The sequence below is a fragment of the Phalacrocorax aristotelis genome, chromosome W, assembly GCF_949628215.1.
Source record: "Phalacrocorax aristotelis chromosome W, bGulAri2.1, whole genome shotgun sequence".
Taxonomy (NCBI): Eukaryota; Metazoa; Chordata; class Aves; order Suliformes; family Phalacrocoracidae; genus Phalacrocorax; species Phalacrocorax aristotelis.
In genome coordinates, this window is record NC_134310.1 from 616,497 (window position 1) to 635,755 (window position 19,259).

The 19,259-nt window shown below is 39.6% G+C and overlaps 1 protein-coding gene across 4 annotated transcripts in view; it reads right to left on the bottom strand.

The window, feature by feature from the left end:
* The window catches only part of MALT1 (MALT1 paracaspase), a 38,476-nt gene that overhangs the window by 3,300 nt on the left and 15,917 nt on the right, over window positions 1–19,259 (bottom strand). For 2 of the 4 annotated variants that reach the window (XM_075077901.1, XM_075077904.1), the window contains 9 exons: window positions 19,026–19,052; window positions 17,863–17,895; window positions 15,812–16,015; window positions 10,262–10,439; window positions 8,831–8,905; window positions 7,094–7,221; window positions 3,189–3,338; window positions 1,577–1,734; window positions 418–543 (listed from right to left, as the gene is read on the bottom strand). In XM_075077901.1, coding sequence (XP_074934002.1) covers window positions 418–543; window positions 1,577–1,734; window positions 3,189–3,338; window positions 7,094–7,221; window positions 8,831–8,905; window positions 10,262–10,439; window positions 15,812–16,015; window positions 17,863–17,895; window positions 19,026–19,052 — 1,079 coding nt within the window. Of the gene's footprint in view, window positions 1–417; window positions 544–1,576; window positions 1,735–3,188; window positions 3,339–7,093; window positions 7,222–8,830; window positions 8,906–10,261; window positions 10,440–15,811; window positions 16,016–17,862; window positions 17,899–19,025; window positions 19,053–19,259 lie in introns of all 4 variants that reach the window. The other 2 variants (XM_075077900.1, XM_075077903.1) reach the window with 1 other exon arrangement.

Sequence of the window (19,259 nt, forward strand, 5' to 3'; positions counted from 1 at the left end):
AAGAGGCACAGTCTATAGGAGAAGACGACTAACTTTTTCAGGAGCTAAAGACACTTATTGAGCAAGACTTGTTTACTGAGGACCTCCTTTGGTTAATACTTGCTCACGTGATAATCTTTATTTCTAGAAGCACTTATATTACACCAGCTGCCAAAAGCACTGAAGAAGAGTTACCAAGTGATGTCCTGCAGAGATGTTCACGACACAAAGATACAGAGATAAACTGCATCAATTCCCTGACTTTCATTTTTCTGCTAAGAAACTACAGTTGCTAAATTGTGCTGTTAGCCATTTTTTCCCCCTCCAAAGAACGTTACTTATTAGGGAGACAATACAAAGCTACCTCAACAGAACTGCAAAGCAACGTGATTTATCTAAATTATCTGAATAAGCTTGTGAGGAATAATATATATTAACCCTTAGTTTTTGCAGTGAACTTAGCCTAGTATAGAGGCAGTGTTTGGGAAGGTCCTTTGATACTAAATAGCTTCCGGTTTCCTCAGGAGTTCCTTTATTGGCCTCTTTAGGATCCACATCCAGGTCCTGTTGCAAGAAAAAAACAAGGGGAAAAAAAGAAAACCTAATTGAAGGTATAGAATTTGTAGATCATAAAATAGCAGTATTTCTTTTTATAAAGTCAGTATTTTCTTAAGAAGAAAGAAGATATCAATTTTGGATTACTTGCAAAAGCTGCTGAAGTCACTGTTAATCACAGGCAAAAGGGGTTACATTCAAGTAGGTTACCCTCTTTTGCTGATGGTTCCTGTCAAACTTGCTGTGTTTGCTTCAGGATTGCTCTTTTTTACCTAACTTCTACTATGAAGTACAGTACTACAACACTAATTCTGTGGGCTAAAAATACATGTATTTATTGTGCACATTAACTTAAATATTTTATTCATAAAGCATCAGAAATGTCCTATTTGTTCTATCTAAAAAGGTTTTCTGCCCCAAGTCCTCTTCCACAGACATCAGGAAAGAAGGGCTTTTCTCCCCAAGGAGCTTTCTGTTTTACTCATACCCTTCACTTCACTGTGATCAGCTGATTAACATCAATGGAACTGGACAGGATCACCGTAAAACTGAAGCCTAAGAAACTTTGTCCTGCAAGGTAGATGTGTCCTCAGCTCACATAGGAGCTACTGACATTTAATGTCTTTAACGAAATAGAACCATAGAATCATTAAGGTTGGACAAAACCTCTAGGATCATCAAGTCCAACAGTCAACCCAACACTACCATGTCTCTTAAACCATGCCCTGAAGTGCCACGCCTACATGTCTTTTAAATACCTCCAGGGGAGGTATTTAATACTTGATATTAGACAATGAAAATCAAAGGAGTCCTTGAAAAAGATAACCCCAGATTAGTTTTAATGTATTTTTATATATATGAAAAATATGCATTAAAAAATAAAAGTAAATATGTGTGTCTGTACAAGCACACACATGTAAGCACCTGATCTCAACAGTTTAGACCCATTTTATTACAAAAGATGCAGTCTGACGTGGACAGACCAGACAGTTTTCAACTTTGGTGGAGGGAGATCACCAAGACACCAAGAGGAAGCACTTACGAGTGCGAAGTCTGTAACGTAGGCTCTGCAAACTACTATTTCAGGTGGCTTCTTTACTATTCGCGTGTAGATTATCATGACATTGGAAAACTCGGCTGCAAACCCCAACTGAATCTGAACACCACATTTGAATTCAAGATACATACTTTCTGGAAGTTCTGCAAATAAATAACATACCATTACATTCTAAATAAAACTTAGTGTATGTATTTTCTTTTTTTTAATTTTGTTTTTAAATTCAAAAGTTTTAAAAGGCATAGGCCTCTTCCTCCTGCTCTCCCCTCTATCACTTACATATCTACATTGAAGCAAACCAGGTTAGAAGCTAACCAGGCAGCAACACTCTTTGCTAGTATCCAGCAGACACTGCCAGAGAGAGCTGACTCAACTTCTGCTTAACAGGTTTCCTTCCAATCTCTGTGCAACTAGCAAGGCAACATTTACTCTAATTAGGATACAGCTTACTGACCCAAGAATTTGTTTACGTATCTGTAATCAAACCAATATGGTTAATATGGTATATATCCGATATAGAGGAGACACAGCTATAGCATTATAAGAACCTTTGAATTTGACAGCTGAACAAGTTTCAGGTTTGTTTTTCTCCTTTCACAGCTTATGCACACATTCACAAAACCTAGCCCGCAGCATTTTTCTTCTTTACATTTTGGATCCTTCTCAGTCCATAGGAATATACCTGAAAGTGCTCAAGGGTCAACGATATCATTCTGTGTCTGTCTCCTTTGTAATGATTTTTCTACTCCCACTGAAAGTGGATTATTTAACATTATCATTGACATACCTTTATACAAATATAAAGGTTTTTCTCTTCCCAAATCCCAAAAACATTCTCTTCTATGCATAGCTTCAAACAAATAAACCATAAGGTAACATTATGTCCTTATAATTTTTGTTTTGCATTTAAAATCATTTAACAAAGAAGAATTAAGGGCTTGATTCCACAAATAAAAAGCTACATCCGTGGAAGAGTCTGTCTACATGACTAGTTGTCTTAAAAATGCCACCCCTGACCCCCTGCCCAATCTGTCAAAGGAATTTTAAAATGTACTCCCACATATTTAGGTGAAACAGATAAAAAGGTCTTAAGCCCCACTGCCTTCCTTAAAAGAAGTCTAGAAAACCTGGAACTGATCTCACCTTATTTTAGTTTTCTTAGTTGTGTATGTTGAAAACTCCTTTTCATCGTGCACTTTTACCATACAGTTCACCTGGCTATTTTAGGTGATGACCTTAGAATGAGATTAATGATGTCTTCGAAGTGTTATTGTTGGACACAAACATTACTGGGAGATTATCCCAGGGGGCAGACATCATGTATGTCTCCCCTACAGTGTTTGAGTAGTCTTAAATATACTTACTCAGGATGAAATCTGCATGTCAGATAGTTCATTATTATCTCACGTAAAGGTAAACCCCAACACAAAAATTTCCAAGATCTGAACATACTAATTAAAAAATTCAGACATGAACTTGAATTTCTTCCATTTCCGTTCAATATCACAACCCATAGGCGAGAGATTATTAAGAAAGGTCATCCTCTTATTTTTCCCATAGTGCCAGTAGGATCATCTAAAAGTAGACTGTACTATACCATGAGCTTTGGCCCACTGTAGGTTCCGTGCCAGAGACTCTGCAGAAGATACAGTTTGTTGTATGGGATCAGTTAACGCCCTCTTCTCAGACAAACTGCTGCGGATCTCCAAAGCTTGCTTGCCTTTGGTAAGGTGACACTTGCCCATATCTAAAAATAAGACACATATAGTTTCTCTCAAAATCAATGCTGCTGAAATTCTAACTAAATTAAGTACATCACTGCAACGTTGTCTGGTTGCTACGGTTATGCCATTTTCAGCACTTCCATAAAAACTTGTAGTTTCAGAAGTATTCATTGCTCAGCTATTCATTCACTTAAGGCTAAAACCGCATGCCGGATGCCTGCAGAGAATCTTCAGGGTTTCACATGTGTCTTAGTCAACATGCTCACGTGTCTTTCAAAGCCAGTTCAAGCAATATCACAGCTCAGATTCAGTAAGGTCCTAATTAAAGTGACTAATTCCAAGGATGTGAATAATACCATTGGAGGGGATTTCTAAAGAATTGGAGGCAAGTGGAGTATTTTAGGGGTCAATAAAGGGGCCAATACTGTTTATTTAACATCATCACTAATGACATAGATGAGGGGACAGAGTTCACTCTCAGCAGGTTTGCAGATGACCAAAAAGTGAAAGGAGTGGCTGATACACCAGAGGGTTGTGCTGCCATTCAGAGGGACCTGTACAGGCTTTAGAATTGGGCAGAGAGGAATCTCATGAAGTTCAACCATGGGAAACACTGAGTCCTCCACCTGGGCAGGAATAACCCCATGCACCACTACAGAAAGGGGACTGACTCTCTGGAAAGCAGCTCTGCAGAGAAGGACCTTGGGGACCTGGCAGCCACCAAGCTGCCCATGAGCCAGCAATGCATTCTTGTGGCAAAGGCAGCCAACAGGAACAGCATTGCCAGCAGGCCAAGGGAGGTGATCCTTCTTCTCTGGTCAGCACTGGTGAGGCCGCATGTGGAGTGCTGGGCTCACCAGTACAAGAATCACATGTACATACTGGAGGGATTACAGTGAAGGGTCACAGAGATGAGAGGCCTGGAACACCTCTCATATGAGAGAAGTATGAGGGAACTGGAGCATCTTTTGTATGAGATAAGAGAGCTGAGATTGCTTAGGTGGAGAGCACTTGGGTCAGGGGACTTCTCATCGGTATTTATAAATACTTGACAAGGGAAAGTGAATTAGACAGAGCCAGACTCTTCTCAGTGACAGTACAAGAAGCAGATGCAAACTGCAACAGAGAAAATTCCATTTAACCACAAGAAACAACTTTTTACTCTAAGGGTGATCAAACACTGAAACAGGCTGTGCAGGGAGACTGTGGAATGTCTATCCTTGGAGACATTCAAAGCCCACACGGACAAGGTCCTGAGCAAGCAGCTCTAGCTTACTCTGCTTTGAGCAACAGAGTTGGACCTGACAATTACCAGAGGTCCTTTCCAACTGTAATCGGTCTACCATTCAAACTTCCTCCAATTTATCAGGGTCTCCCTATGTTTAGTTCAACTACATTTAAAGGTGACCTTTTCAGGTAGTTTTCTACATTCAGAAAGTCACAACCTATGCCCTGCAGAGTGAATTAAAAAAAAACCTGGAAAAAATTCCATTTATGAGTTCATAAGAGAATGAAATAATGAAGGCTAATTACATGGAACACTTTTAACGTGAACACTCTTAACGTGAACACTCCTTTGGAACATTTTCAAGTGCCATCAGTGCACCAGTGTACTCACTAACACCCAATATCTGGCAATACTGACCACAATGGTTGTCACGTTGCCTGACAAATCAATCTTTCTCTCCACTCTGAGTTCAAGAATGACATAAGTAATAGGTCACATGTCAGAACATCTACAGCATGTGACATTAACCTGGCAGTACAGACGAAACAAAATACTACTGACTCTTACAGGACATTTGGGAAAGTGTAGGGAAAATGGGTGCCAGCAGAATTGTGACATGTTCTTCTGGGGAAGCCGCAAAGGTGGGGGGACGAGGAGGGAGAAATCTCAAGAGAACAACCACCCACTTAAGAACACACCAAAGCAATGACAAAAAGGATGAGGGACAGAAAAGGGTGCAAATATTTTTTGCATATTTGTTCATTATAAAATTTGTAAACTTCTTATGCAAGTTGAAAGACTGATTGGTCTGTGACCATTGCAGAATGCAAGCAGGTGCCTGTTCTGCTTCGGCTTTGAGCAGGCTGACAATGGGAAGACATGGGATAAAAACTAAAGACGTAGTATATACATATACTACAGACATCGTATTGATGCTAGGATGAGTGGATTACAAGGTTCTCTCTTCACAAAACAGTAACAGTCAGAATGTCCCACAAGGCAAGAAAGATTAAGAAGGAGAGGGAAGATAATGGGGCCTGCTTCAAAACAGAGTTTCAGGAACGATGGCTTAATGAATTTGGCTCTAAACACAGCAGCTGCTGAGCATCCACAGCAGGAGCTCTATCAGAGCTTCTGCCAGGCTTTCAGGAAACACAGCTATAGCTAGCTGCAAATGAGAGGACAAGTCCTCAAATTCCTCCTCTGTATGTAGATAATGGCAAAACTGAGTAGTACTGTAAGCAAATAAAAAGTACAAATGTGAATGCAAAAAGCACTCTGCTTGGCTGCACCTGGGAAAAGAAGAAAAACACATCGTCCCGTGGTGGGGAGGCAGGGGGAATCAACTTCAGACCTAGGCTTTGGAATAATCATTTTAGTTTTGCCATCTACAGATCCTATTTCTTCAGGATAATTCTGACATAATCTGAAATTTTATTTAACTTTTCACAGAAACTTCATGGGAAGTTTAACAGATAAGACAAAATAGAGAATGGTAGGCTTGTTTTATGGGATCTAGTCAAGCAGCACACCAACTATTACCAAAAAGACAGAAAATACGTATGAGAATATGCACCAGACAAACAAGCAAATGGTAGCAAACCATCATCACATTTCGATTTACATCCTGGGGTTATGCTGGATTTTTATTGCCATCAATTTGACATAAACTCCATGCTTATATTTCAGCTAGTCAACCAATGATCTCATCCCTGTCCTCAATAAAGCACGGACAGAAGCTCTGCCGGTTTAATCTCTGCATTTTGTTTTCAACAGTATGACCTATTGACAGCAGAACTTCACTGCATTTAGGATCCTCTTGGATTTTTTTCTGCTTTTTGGATCCCTGTCGAAAGACAGCCTGGGCAAAATTCCGAGACCTGCAGTTGCACCAGGTACACTGGAAACCACAGCAGAACCTGGCTGATGATGTACATTACCTACAAAACCCAGAATCTTATACAGACAGCTCTTTGTTAATGGCCATATCTATTCTTCTGTTTTGAGCCAATGTTGCACAAATGCAATACATTTTCCCTCAACAGTTTTCACTTTAGCACTTCTCCCATCAATTACAAAAGGCAATTACTGAACCAGGCATATTAAAACAGTGGATTGCCCTTTATAGTGCAGTCATACCCTTTGATAGAGAGGGAATAATTATCATCACTATAGCACTCTGAGGTAGGTAGGACTCAGTTAATTGTTTAAATGAACATGGACATGACAGGACTACCACTAGCAGCTGACACCAAGTGACATAAGAGTAATTCCTGTGGACAAACAATTCAAGGCTCCAGGCAGAAAGACACTCAGAACAAATACGGTTCACTAAAACAGAGAGTATAAAACTGATCACTAAGCTCTCAAATCCCTTCATGATATCATGATCTTTGTTAATGTGCTGCCTTGCTTCTTGATAAAAGCTGCTGTTTTATCAAAATGCAACAAGAAAGAGCTTAAAGTAGTGTAACGCGTTCACCACGAGAAGAATGAAATCTCTAGTAACACAGGCTGAGTGGACTGTTAGTGCAGTAAGCTGGAGTTCACCTTCTGCAACCTCATCAAGCAGTACAGTAATCTTCTTGTCTTCTAACAAACGGTCCTTCAAGAACTTCATGAAGATTCCATTGGCCAACCCTGACTGCTGAATTTCAAAAGCTTCTGCTCCTTGGCACCTATGAGATCACCAACATCAGACAAGGAAAAAACCAGTGAAACATCTGCATGATTAAGATTAACATGAGGACAAAAGGAGTAAAGGTATGTAGGGAATGGAGGAAAGAAGCCATACAATATGAAAACCAGGTTGTGTCTAAGGCCAGCCTGCTCTTCATGTTCATTTGCAAGCAACTAATTCTGGGAAGATTTGACTTACAGTCAAGCCACAGACCAGAGCTGATGTCAAACTCTTTATACGAGGAGCTTAAATTTCTCATAAAAGACTTCATTAAAGCTCTTGACTACTTCTATTCATGTTTCCCTTTCCCACTAGCACAAAGAAACAGAACATTATGGGTCTGAGGGTAAAATTTGCTTTTTTCTTCTCCGCTTTTCCATCTCTAATAAATAATACTTAGATGAGTAGAGCATTCCTACAAGTAACCATTAGAAAAAGATCAGGAGCACTGTCCTGCACTTTCTGGTTTGCTGAATGCAGTACTCTCACTGGTGTTACCCTATATCTGAACGGAACATTAAATACTTGGGAGGGGTTGGGAGGAGCGGCTTATACGCCAGCAGGCCCTGCTGCCATCCAGCGAGACCTGGACAGGCTGGAGAGCTGGGCCCAGGGAAACCACATGGGATTCAGCAAGAGCCAGTGCCAGGTCCTGCCCCGGGGGAGGAACAGCCCCCCGCACCAGCACAGGCTGGGGGGGCCCTGCTGGAGAGCGGCTCTGCTGAGAGGCCCTGGGGGTGCTGGGGGGCAGCGAGGTGACCCTGAGCCAGCACCGGGCCCTTGGGGCCAAGGGGGCCAACGGTGTCCTGGGGTGCATGGAAAGGCCAGCAGGGCGAGGGAGGTTCTCCTCCCCCTCTGCTCTGCCCCAGTGAGGCCACACCTGCAGGGCTGCATGCAGTTCTGGGCCCCCCAGTTCAAGAAGGACAGGGAACTGCTGGAGAGAGTCCAGTGGAGAGCTACGACGACAATCAGGGGACCAGAGCACCTCTCTTAAGAGGAAAGGCTGAGAGACCTGGGTTTGTTCAGCCTGGAGAAGAGAAGCCTGAGGGGGCATCTCATCAATGCTTATAAATATCTGAAGGGTAGGTGTCAGCATGACGGGGCTGGACTCTTTTCAGTGGTGCCCAACAGCAAGCCAAGGGGTGATGGGCACAAGCTGGAACACGGGAAGCTCCACCTGAACGTGAGGACAAACCCCTTTGCTGTGCGGGTGCCAGAGCAGGGGCACAGGCTGCCCAGAGAGGCTGTGGGGTCCCTTCCCTGGAGACATTCACCCCCCGCCTGGACGCGGCCCTGTGCCCCTGCTCTGGGGGTGCCTGCTCCAGCAGGGGGTGGGATGGGGTGAGCTCCCGAGGGCCCTTCCAGCCCCCGCCATTCTGGGATTCTGTGATACCAGTAATCATTACATACGTATTTCCACAGTTAGACTGTTGAATGATTCCAAGAACAAAGTAAAAACAGTAGTATGAGGACAGAAATATGGATATAAATTACTGGTCCTTTAACACCACAGTTTGTATAGCTAATTGTTTAAAGAAAAATACTATCTCAGTGGTCACTTCTGGCTTCAAAACCTCTATGGCATATCAGGGGAAAATTTTCCTTACGTTGCATATCCAAAAACAATGTTGGCCGTAACCTTCAGGGCATCTAAAATAAGAATTGTATCATCATATTCATTTCTGCAATAAACAGAAACACAAAAAATTAAAATAATAATTTGAAAACTAATAATTTTAACAGACACTACAGTTGTTCAACACCAAAACAGCATAGTTCAGAAACAGTAATTTTTACTCTCTCCTACAATTCTGTAAGAATCCTGACTGCTGCTGAAAGACAAAAATCATCAACACTCTTCATGAAGACAATGTAAAGACACAGTCAGATATCACACATTACCCAGATGAGGGCATGCTGTATTAACCAATCTAGAGTTCGGCTACAACCTCTTCAAAAATGATTTCTGATAACTTGCCATTTTAGATTCTAAGAAAAACTATACGATTTTCCCAAAAAAACCCATGGTGTCTGCATAGTTAACATGAGATTTATGTAGCAGTATTTTCTCTTTGGACACCAGATTGTGAAGCTGAATTGGGTCACTGGCATTTCATTAGCAGTGAAGTTTAAAGGCTCTACAGACACTAAAGCACTAGCAATTTTCTATTGCAAAACACTCCTTAGAGACCAAATTTCAGAAGTGCTGACTGAAGAGCTGATTTCAAGTGCAAGCTTAATCGGGCATAGTAGTCTCTTAACATGGAAAGAATATAGTTATTTTGTTTAGGAAAATCCAATAAACCAGCTAATTTTAAGCTCTAAATAAAGATACAACATCACTAGCATAAAAGCAGTCCACAAAATCCATGCCTCTGAAGAGTTCTAAAGTAAGCACTTCACTTGAGCTCTTCTGTCAAATCAACATGTCTTTGATCATATGGATTCTCCTTCCTCCCTGTAGTGACAAAGGTGGCTAATTATGCAAGGGGAAAGGGTCATTATTCTTCCTTAAGATGCGTAATTTAACTTTTATCTAACAAGACTGATGGTTTATAACTTTTTAAACAACAACAAAAGAAGAAATAAATGTCATTCAAAAGAAGAGGCAAGTATCTGCCCATGGAAACAGAAAGGCTAATCATCAGCTTCGCATTTCCATCCAACGCCAAAGGCAAAATAAGCTTATGAATTAATCCTATTGACTTTAAAAAGCACTCAAGGTGCAGGCTGTGAATTCTCAGAACGATGAGCTTTCAAGTACAGTGAATTCTCAGCCTAGAACAAAGATTTCTTCTCAGTGTGAAGTCCATCTTTCTCTCAGTATCCCCTGCTATTCTCTCAAAGTGGCTGTTCAGTTTTATTTGTTAATTTTTAAAATAGGCTCAGTTTTAATCTGTTGCTGCAGTAAATAAACTGAACTTCACAGTTGGTTCCCAAAGCTACAGTCATTATCCCCTCTCCCTCTATCTTGAAGCAAAACCATCCCTCAAACATGTAATATCAGTTCTCACTATTCATAAATTATGAGATTATACCTTTTCCGACACATATCCAGTAGGAATACGTTAAGTCCCGTCTCTTTTTCCTGCATTAGTTTGAGGATGTTCTGCACACACAGACAGTTTGCAGATCGGTAGGGATTTGGAGCATCAATAGGAACCATGAAACTGTTTCCATAGTTTTCGTAGCCATGTCCAGCATAGTACAACAAACCTGAGAGGTCAAAATATATGTGACTGAAAACACAGTTCAAGAGTACACTGGAACATTGCTATAAATTTTAGCGTGGTCAAAACCTTCACGCACTATGTGTCTCTGGGAGATTAAGATCGTTCAAGCTACTTCAAGCAGTTTTTTTTTATATTGATATGCCTTTGCTAATACAGGAAGGAAGGGGAGGTGGGGGGAACCACATTAACATCAACTTCATAATACACAGGCACCACAAATGAAAAAAAAACAAAACAAAAGAAGTCACTCACGCAATACACTCAGATATTTGCATCAAACACACAAAGTACATACTCTTAAAATGCTCTTAGTAGAGTTATGACCTCTAACAGAAATAATCTGATGTGCATTATAGATAACTCACGGATATGAACAAGGAAACGTGCCAACTGTAAATACAACATCTCCTCCGTGTGTGTAATTATAAAGCTTTGAGTAGCAGTGAGTCAAGGCAGATTTTATAGATAGAAAAAAGTAATGCTGAACAGTTTGCATGGATTTTTTTTTTTCCTTTTTTTTTTTTTTTAAATGAGAGATGCTGTCCTCTTTAGGATTATTCTCCTTTAAGGTTGGGGTCTTTTTTTTTTATTTACCATTAATAATTGGCAATTCTTAAAAGTACTTTAACTAGCAAAAAGACCAGAGAAATACCTTGCTTGCACTATGAGAACATTTTTGCAAGTTTTTAGTTTTGCTGTTCCCTCTGTACAGTCAGTTTCTCCATTTGTTTTTGTTTTTTTTTTTGTGGGGGGGGCATAAGAAATATTTTTACATTTAGAGGGACAAAAATTATCCCATGACCACGTTTGGTAGGACTCCAGAGCACATTCCCATTACCAAACTACCAACAACTCATTTTTAATTGATTGCATCTACATCTCTCTACAGTTAGACTCATGACTCTTTTGGGTCTACTAAACAAATTATTTGCATGCTTACCTAGACACAGAAGATTATCCTACAATCATCTCCCTTTGTCAATACACAACAGTCTACAATATTATAAGATTTAAAATCTTCAATAAAATATGCAATAGTTTTGTATAAAGAAAACACATCATGAATTAAAAAAGCTTTTCTTAACCCTGAAAAAGAGAGCTGCAACCTAGGGCTTAGAATTTATGTATATTAATAAAAATGTCAAATATTGAAGTCATATCAATCTGTAGTAAGATTAGATGATCTTAGCATTGATAACCTTCACTGCCATAAAATGAAGGCACCAGAAGCTGGTACAATTAAATGAAAATTTCCTATTGTTTGTTCCCAGTGCTGGTTTTGCTTATCTATGGCAAGTTCCATCTTCTAAAAAGTATTTTTATTTTTCTATACAAAGTGGTCTACAGGTCAGATCTTCAGTTAGTATATAGTGCGAAAGCTGCAGAAAAGTCAACAGAGATAGGACAGTTTATGCTAACTGGAGATAAGTCGTCTTATGCCATTCTTCACAACAATAGCTGTGAAAGTTATGTCACTGCAAAACTTGAATATTCAGAAAAAAACAAAACAAGCCTTACCCTAACATACTAAAATGATCTACATTTAAATCAGCTTGTGTAGGTGGGTACGCTAGATGATTTTACCTTCTCATTACAGAGAGCTACAACAAACTAAAATGCTTCTCTCACACAGCCCTGCACAGTTTGTAAAGGAATACCAAGATATAACTATAGTCCTTCAAACTAAACCTTCAAACTAAGCCTTCGGTTCTCTTTCGCTTGTAAGCTCTCAAGTCATTAACAACTATGCCAAGACCTTGCAAACTGCTCCATTCAATCAACAGTGCTCAATTTCTTTTTATGGGAAACATGCATAGTCAAGATAAGCAGCCAGCAAGTGCATACAAGGTAGACTCCAGGACGCAAGGCTTCACTTAAACAAAGAGCCTAATGGTTATTCATCTGCCAGAGTCTTGGAAAGTGGCAACAGCTTTATTCAGTTAGAAGTTAGATTTCTAAAGGCCACAGAATTTTAAAAGTACGATTAAAAACCTGAACAAATAAAGGTACTATTAGGCTATTTATAAGATTCCAGTGGTTACCTGAGACCGGGTAGTTTCAAGAGAGTTAAAAATGAAGTTACGCGCCAAGCGCATGACTCCATGTCAGGTCCTAAGTTAAATGGAAACTTTTAAATTTCATTTCCACAGAGTTTGGATCTGGACCTAAATCAAGGTTATATTTGATATTATATGTATCTGAGTGTATGTTAGGTAAGTAATTGGACTGACTGAAGGAGACAAGTCTCTTTAATGTAAAGCACGATTTATCAGAGTATTTCCTCAATGAACAGAAATATTTCAGAAATAACAGCTACATTTCTTTTATATCCTTGGCAGATGACTGTGCTATGCTTATTTGATGAGTACCTGCAACAGTTAACATGTTGAGCTCAAGATCAGAAATACATCTCTGCATACCAGGAATAAGTAAACATGTCTGGAGCGCCTCATTAGACACTTTGACACAACAATTTTAAGTAGGCTCAAGTTCCTCATAGACGTCAGCATTTAAGTGATAGCTACCTCTCTCTCTCTCTTACACTCGCATGTGCATTCTCCCCCTGGCCCTCCCCCTCCAAAACTATTTTTAGCCCTTAAAACATATGGGTCTATGCTTTTACCCTTTGTGGAATACAGTATTAATTGCACCCTACGCTTACAACATCATAAACTAAGACATTAGAGGAGACAATCCTCACCACTTTGTTTAGTGCTCCTGCTCATAAGGAACACTATCTGAAATGCCAGTTTCCTGGCAGTAAGCAAGAATTACACTGTCGTATTAGGCATCACGAGTATGTGTAACAAGGACTAAATCAGAAGTAGCTGCCGCGCCTCTTCTATATGGAGCTATGCACACTAAAAATGCAGTAACTCATTATCTATTTGCACAATGACAGCATCTTTTATGTGCTTTAAGCCACTAATAGCCACTATCCAGAAAGAACAAAGTGTCCATTTAAATTGAAGTAGTTATTGCCAGACACTGCTGAAAGAATGCTCTGCTTACCTTTCAGAAATATCAACTTGCTGGAAAAATACAATTGCAAAAATATGCCTTAAAAGATCTTTCACATGGCGTGGGTGAGAAACTCATTAAAGCCTTTCAGTACTTTATTTTCTAAATCCACATCAACAATTACAGAAAAAAATTGAGAAGGTGCAAGAATCTAAAAGCTTACTCAAATGTATAAGCACATCTACTTCCCAGAGAACAAAAAAAAGAAAACTGGTATCAGAAAGTCTACTAAACTTTACTGCCATAATTAGTCTTCATGTCATGCAAGTTTTGGCTCTGACATAAATGCCCAAATGTCAGATCAGCCAGTTATGCACAGACAGAGCATCAGGTAACACACCATTAAAGAAGTCATACTAAGAAATAATCTGACCTTGTGTTCCAAAGAAGAATCAAATAATGTTTTCTCGGGTGGATGTTACTATAGGACTTTTGCAATTTAAATAGGACAACTGGCAGAACCTTTTGGTTTCTGTTCTAAATAGTTTCTGGAGTCAATTTATGCAATCTTAGGTTTTAGAAAAAATGACAAAAACAGTGGCAGCCAGCGGCAAACTCCTCAAAGCCCACAGAAGAACTTTTCCTACACTCCAAGACAAGTCATTCTAGGCCTTTTCCACACAAGACATGAGGTTTTTGCTCTGTGCAATTCTACCATGCCCTCCCCCACCTAGCACAGCCACCAGTTCTGTCTTGTGCTTTGTCCCTCAAAAATCAAGTTTATGCAAGACAAGGAATCCCAATATATCAGGAATCATCTAAGAATCAATGCACATCAGTAGTAGCAATGCATACCAGACCCGATTGATTAGACATTATCCCAGCAGAAGACACTTCCTGTGCAGTATGTGGAGGAGAGCTTAAAATTATTATTAATATTCTATTACAGGTATCTTATAAGTGGATGTGTGCCTCAAAAAAGATAATTGTGTTAAACATACTTTTAGTATGCATATTTTGCCTAATTTGTTCTCCTATAACTTAAACCAATACTGATAAGATGCTGAAGTGCAATCATTGAAGTGATGCTGCAATTTAGAGGTGAGAGCCTTAGGTTTTTGTGGGGTGTTATTTTCATTTCAAAAGTTTAAGGGGAAAAAAAAAGAGCTGCTGCCTGCTTAAGCAGCATAGCCACTATTAGGCCTTCCATCTAATGTGCAAAGACGCATAGGAAGAATAAATTTTATACTTTATATTCAGCCCTTCGACAGAGCTGTGAAACGAAAATTGTACCTGAGTCCTGCCCAAACAAGAATCTCAGTATTCAACTCAGTGAAAAGTCCTCTATTACTGACAACTGCAGAAGGTCAGAACCTGAAGTCCATAGCTCACCGATTTCCCAGTTAATGCTTTTCCTCATGGAAGGTATACCTTCACGAGAGGTATGCTTTGCTACCATGTCTCACTCTCCTGCCCCCCACCCCCACCGCCAACACACCTGGTATCAGAGTGCAGCTCAGTGTCAAGGCAAACAAAATCACCCCTCTTCCTCTGTTCTTTACAGAGCTGGCGAGCGAGGACTAAGAGAGCAGAGCAGCCCCTCCCAGAGAGCGCCAGAAGGATGGAAATCCAGAAGTAAATAGAATTCTGCAGACATCCAGAAGAAAGACGGGATGAACAGCAAGCCCAGAACACATTCCATGCTGTACTTAGGGCTGTTCCCACCTCCCCAGCAGAAATGCAATCTAGCAGTCTAAGTATGCCAAGGTATAGGCCAGCCCATACCAAATCTTTAACTTGCAGGCATGGGAAGGAAGGAGGACAACGAATAGAAGTTCATAAAGAAAGTGTTTAAGATGTCTCCTAAAAGCAGCAAGGACTGCTGCCCAAGACTACATGATGTCTACTGCAGTTACAGTTTTCAACTACTCCACTACTAGCTTGTTTCTAGAGTACACTAATGCAGATGACACAGACTACGCTTGCTCTTGCTTAAAAGACTACTACAAACTAGTACTAATGACTTCCTAGTACAAATGCGGGTCTTCTCAGAGCATGTTGTCAAATATGCTATACAGATGCAGCAGCTTTTAGCAGACAAACACATCAGTACACACAAACAAAACAGTGCATTGCAGTTTTAGGTGTGGTTAAAGAAAAATTCCAATCTTTTTATTTGTTCTAAAACAAAGAAACAATAACATTCTAACCGATGTCAAAGGATATGATGGCGAGTGTTTTTAACTTACTTTCCCATTCTACATACATGCTATCTACCATGAAGTTTGTTTTGCTATCACATACAGTGAGCTGGCAGGGGTAAATGCCAGATATCTGTGTACTTGATACATCACAATATTGACCTACTTCAGAAGGGGTATCACATGTTCTTACCATACACTCCTTTGTCCAGGAGAAGTAAAAATTCATCCACTGCATTTCGCATCTCAGACTCAGTAAGATCCAGCAAAGAAACAACTTTGAAATCCAGCTGTCTTAGCAAATTGGTCAATTCATAGACATCTACCATTGGAGCCTTGAGCTGAGGGTGATTCCAGTAGCTCATGTTTCCTATTAACAGAGCTACCTTGTCTGTTGCTACAAAGACAAAGGAAAACAAAACCACAGCATGTTTATATGTTCCATGGGTTCAATACCTTTACATTTAATTTATTCTACAGTGAAAAGAGTATACAATCTCACTTCAGGCACAATATTCTATATGATTTTAAATGTCATCCCACATCAATAATACATCTCAACTCTTCTCGTCTGAAAAAGAAAAATAAAACAAGACCCAGCCATTTCAGCATGGTCTGACAGTTAACATATTTGAACTGTGATGCACCTTAGGCTGGATAATCTGTCAAGAAGCGAGTCACTAAGGCAGTCTCCCATTTCTTTCATTCTTCTGAAAGCACACACTATTACTAAATTCCCCCACGCAAGAAGTTTAATAAACATGAAAAGTTTTATCACAAGTTGCCAAAGCTAAGGCCAGCATGCCTTCACAAAAAACTCAAGTTTACTTAATGCTTCTTAAAAAATAAAACAAAACGCCACCACACACAAAAGACCACTTTCACCTCTCCATCTCCAATGTCCTGCCTCTCTAAAACATGGTACGTTTAGGTGGAAACTTTTACAGGTCAGAAGTAAAAAGTCTATTTTCTGTTCGTTAACATTTCTTTTTACCATTGCTCTGGTTAAAATCAATTATACAGAGACGAGAAATTTACAAAATTCAGAGGGAAGTCTACTGATATTCTCAGTTTGAGATACATTCGCTTTGACTTTATTAAGTCAGAAGTAATTCTGTTGTAAGTAAACAAAGCAGCAATGAAAGGGAAAAAATAATCACATTGGCAGAAATGCTTCAGATACCACTAGCCTGATTTTTATCCAAAATTTGCACACTAAATTACAGAAAGGCACTTACGCAAAGCAAGGCATCTCCTCCCTGGTTTGTTACTTCTCTCCAAAAGCAATTATTGTCCCACAGCCCTGGTGGCAAGTGAGATTATGTGAATGCCCCAAACCTGCTTCACAGTCAGTACCCCTGCAGAGCTAGATCCAGAAGAGAATCTCTGTCCATAGCCTCAATGCCTAACATTTCACCTCCTTCAAACAAGATGATTTAAACATTTTTGCAGCTGGGAAACCTCCAAGGTCTTGAACAGCGTAAATTATTTTAAAGAGCAGAGACTGCGAGCAACAGGCACACTGTCATTGAAAAACACTTCTAGAAGTACAAGCTTTCTAATTTAGAAAAGATGAACCAGGACTGGGGAGCATTTACACTCCCTCTCACACTGATGAGCCTGAAAGAGTGGTAAAATTTTGACAGAGGCAAGCAGCCTTTCTAACTGGTTTAGCATTGACAAGACAACATGCCTGACCACAGTCAAGTCTACCATGCGAATTTAAGAATGCGATAAAAAACCCCAGCAACCATTCTTCATAACACACATATGCTAACCATCTATATTTATACCTCAGCTCAGGATCAAAGCATCCACACACTGTGTATAGGAAGAGCTGAGCTTGCAGGGACAGCATACCCTTAGCAGACAGACTACCAGTCCTTTTTATCACATCATCCTAACAGCACTGCCTCCAACCGTTGAAGTATTCAAAGTAATGGAATAACACACTGCCTAAGGTCATGGACAGAGGAATTTCAAACAGCAAACTGAAACAGATGAGAAGCTGTAGACGCTCCACCGAGTCACTAAAAATACTGGTGCCCTCACCATAGTTTACTACTGAAAGGGCATGCAAGCGTTATAAAGAACTATAAAAATACACAGAAGTTTCCCTCCCCACAGCTTTTTACACGCACTACAGTTATTTCACCAGCAGTGGCAGAAGAAGCAATATTCAGAAGCAGCAAAATCTATTTCCTAGATATGAAATACATTCATTACAGCTACAAAACTACTTACCAACAGGTCTGTGATTTGATTGTTCTTGTAGGTCTGCTTGAAATAGATTAAAAGAGCAGATCGTCAGTAACTACAGTCATAGTTGCCATTGAACTGCATGTTCCATACAGCCATAGACTATTGGTACTGCTTTGCCTAATAAGTTACTAGTTTAACAAAAAAAAGGTATTTTTTGTTTGTCTGTTTTGGTGGGGTTTTGGGGTGCTGTGGTGGTGTTGTTTACCTGATTTCCTTCACCGTCTTCCAGCAAACATAGCCTAATAGGATATGAATAGCTAGTTATATAAATTAAGAAATAATAGATGCTTACAGTATAATTCGGAATTGCACAAACTGCACATCAGCATCTTCAGTAACACCCAGAACAGTTCATCCTCTCCAAATCAAATGCAGACATGCAAGATGGGGGATGCTTAGCAGGGATGCCCATCTGTATGTGGAAATTACTTTATTTTGTACTTCACAGACGGATGGTAGAGCCAATACTCTGCTAAGAGGAACAGGTAAGCCAAAGTGGCATGCCTCGGATAACACACTATGTACCATGACAGTACCACTTCAGTGACTAGAACTAAGTCTTGTCAGAAGTAAACATACGTTTTATGTCTAACCCAGGAAATTATATGGGCTTTGCGATTTGAGAACACCATATCGGGGATAATACCTTATGGAGTACTATTCCAGATCTACATTTCTAGAATAAACATTAAATAGGCTTCAGGTCACATTAGCTCACTCCAACATGTATTTAAGATATATGCCAATTCAACATATCATGGGTGATAGCCAGACACCCTACATCTTTTTCACCTGAATCATCTGAAAAAGCAGCAACATACTAAAACTTAGAGTCCAAAGAAAACACAGACAAGAAAGCAAAAGATAATTCCTTCTGTATTTGTATAAGTATACATGCGGTATAAAAGAGCAGCTTTGTGTGATTTTACAAAGGTAATAGCAAACCTATGATTCACTATATTCTTCAAGATAATTTATTAGTGCCAGAAAGCTGTGCTGCTCTTAACATATCTGCCCCTATTAAATCCCCAGTTATAAATACATCAAAATAATGTAAACTATATACTGTAAACCAGCTAGGCTTCAGTGATTTGTAACATAAAATGAATATGTGAAATTAAAGTTTTTCAAAACTTATCACTTACCTGATTTTTGAAGATCACTTAGGTCTTCTGTGAAGAAATACAGCAATAAAATTGTAGTTTAGACAAGAAGCAAACCCCACATTTTTGTAAAGAAAAATATAAAGTGTCATGCCATTACTAATAGAAGCCTAACGTAAGAAAACAAACTACCTTTCCAAAAGGCATTTCTGTAAATCTAACCTTTCCTATGCTTATTCCACATGCAGAGAAGAGAAAGTTCTACATCACTACACA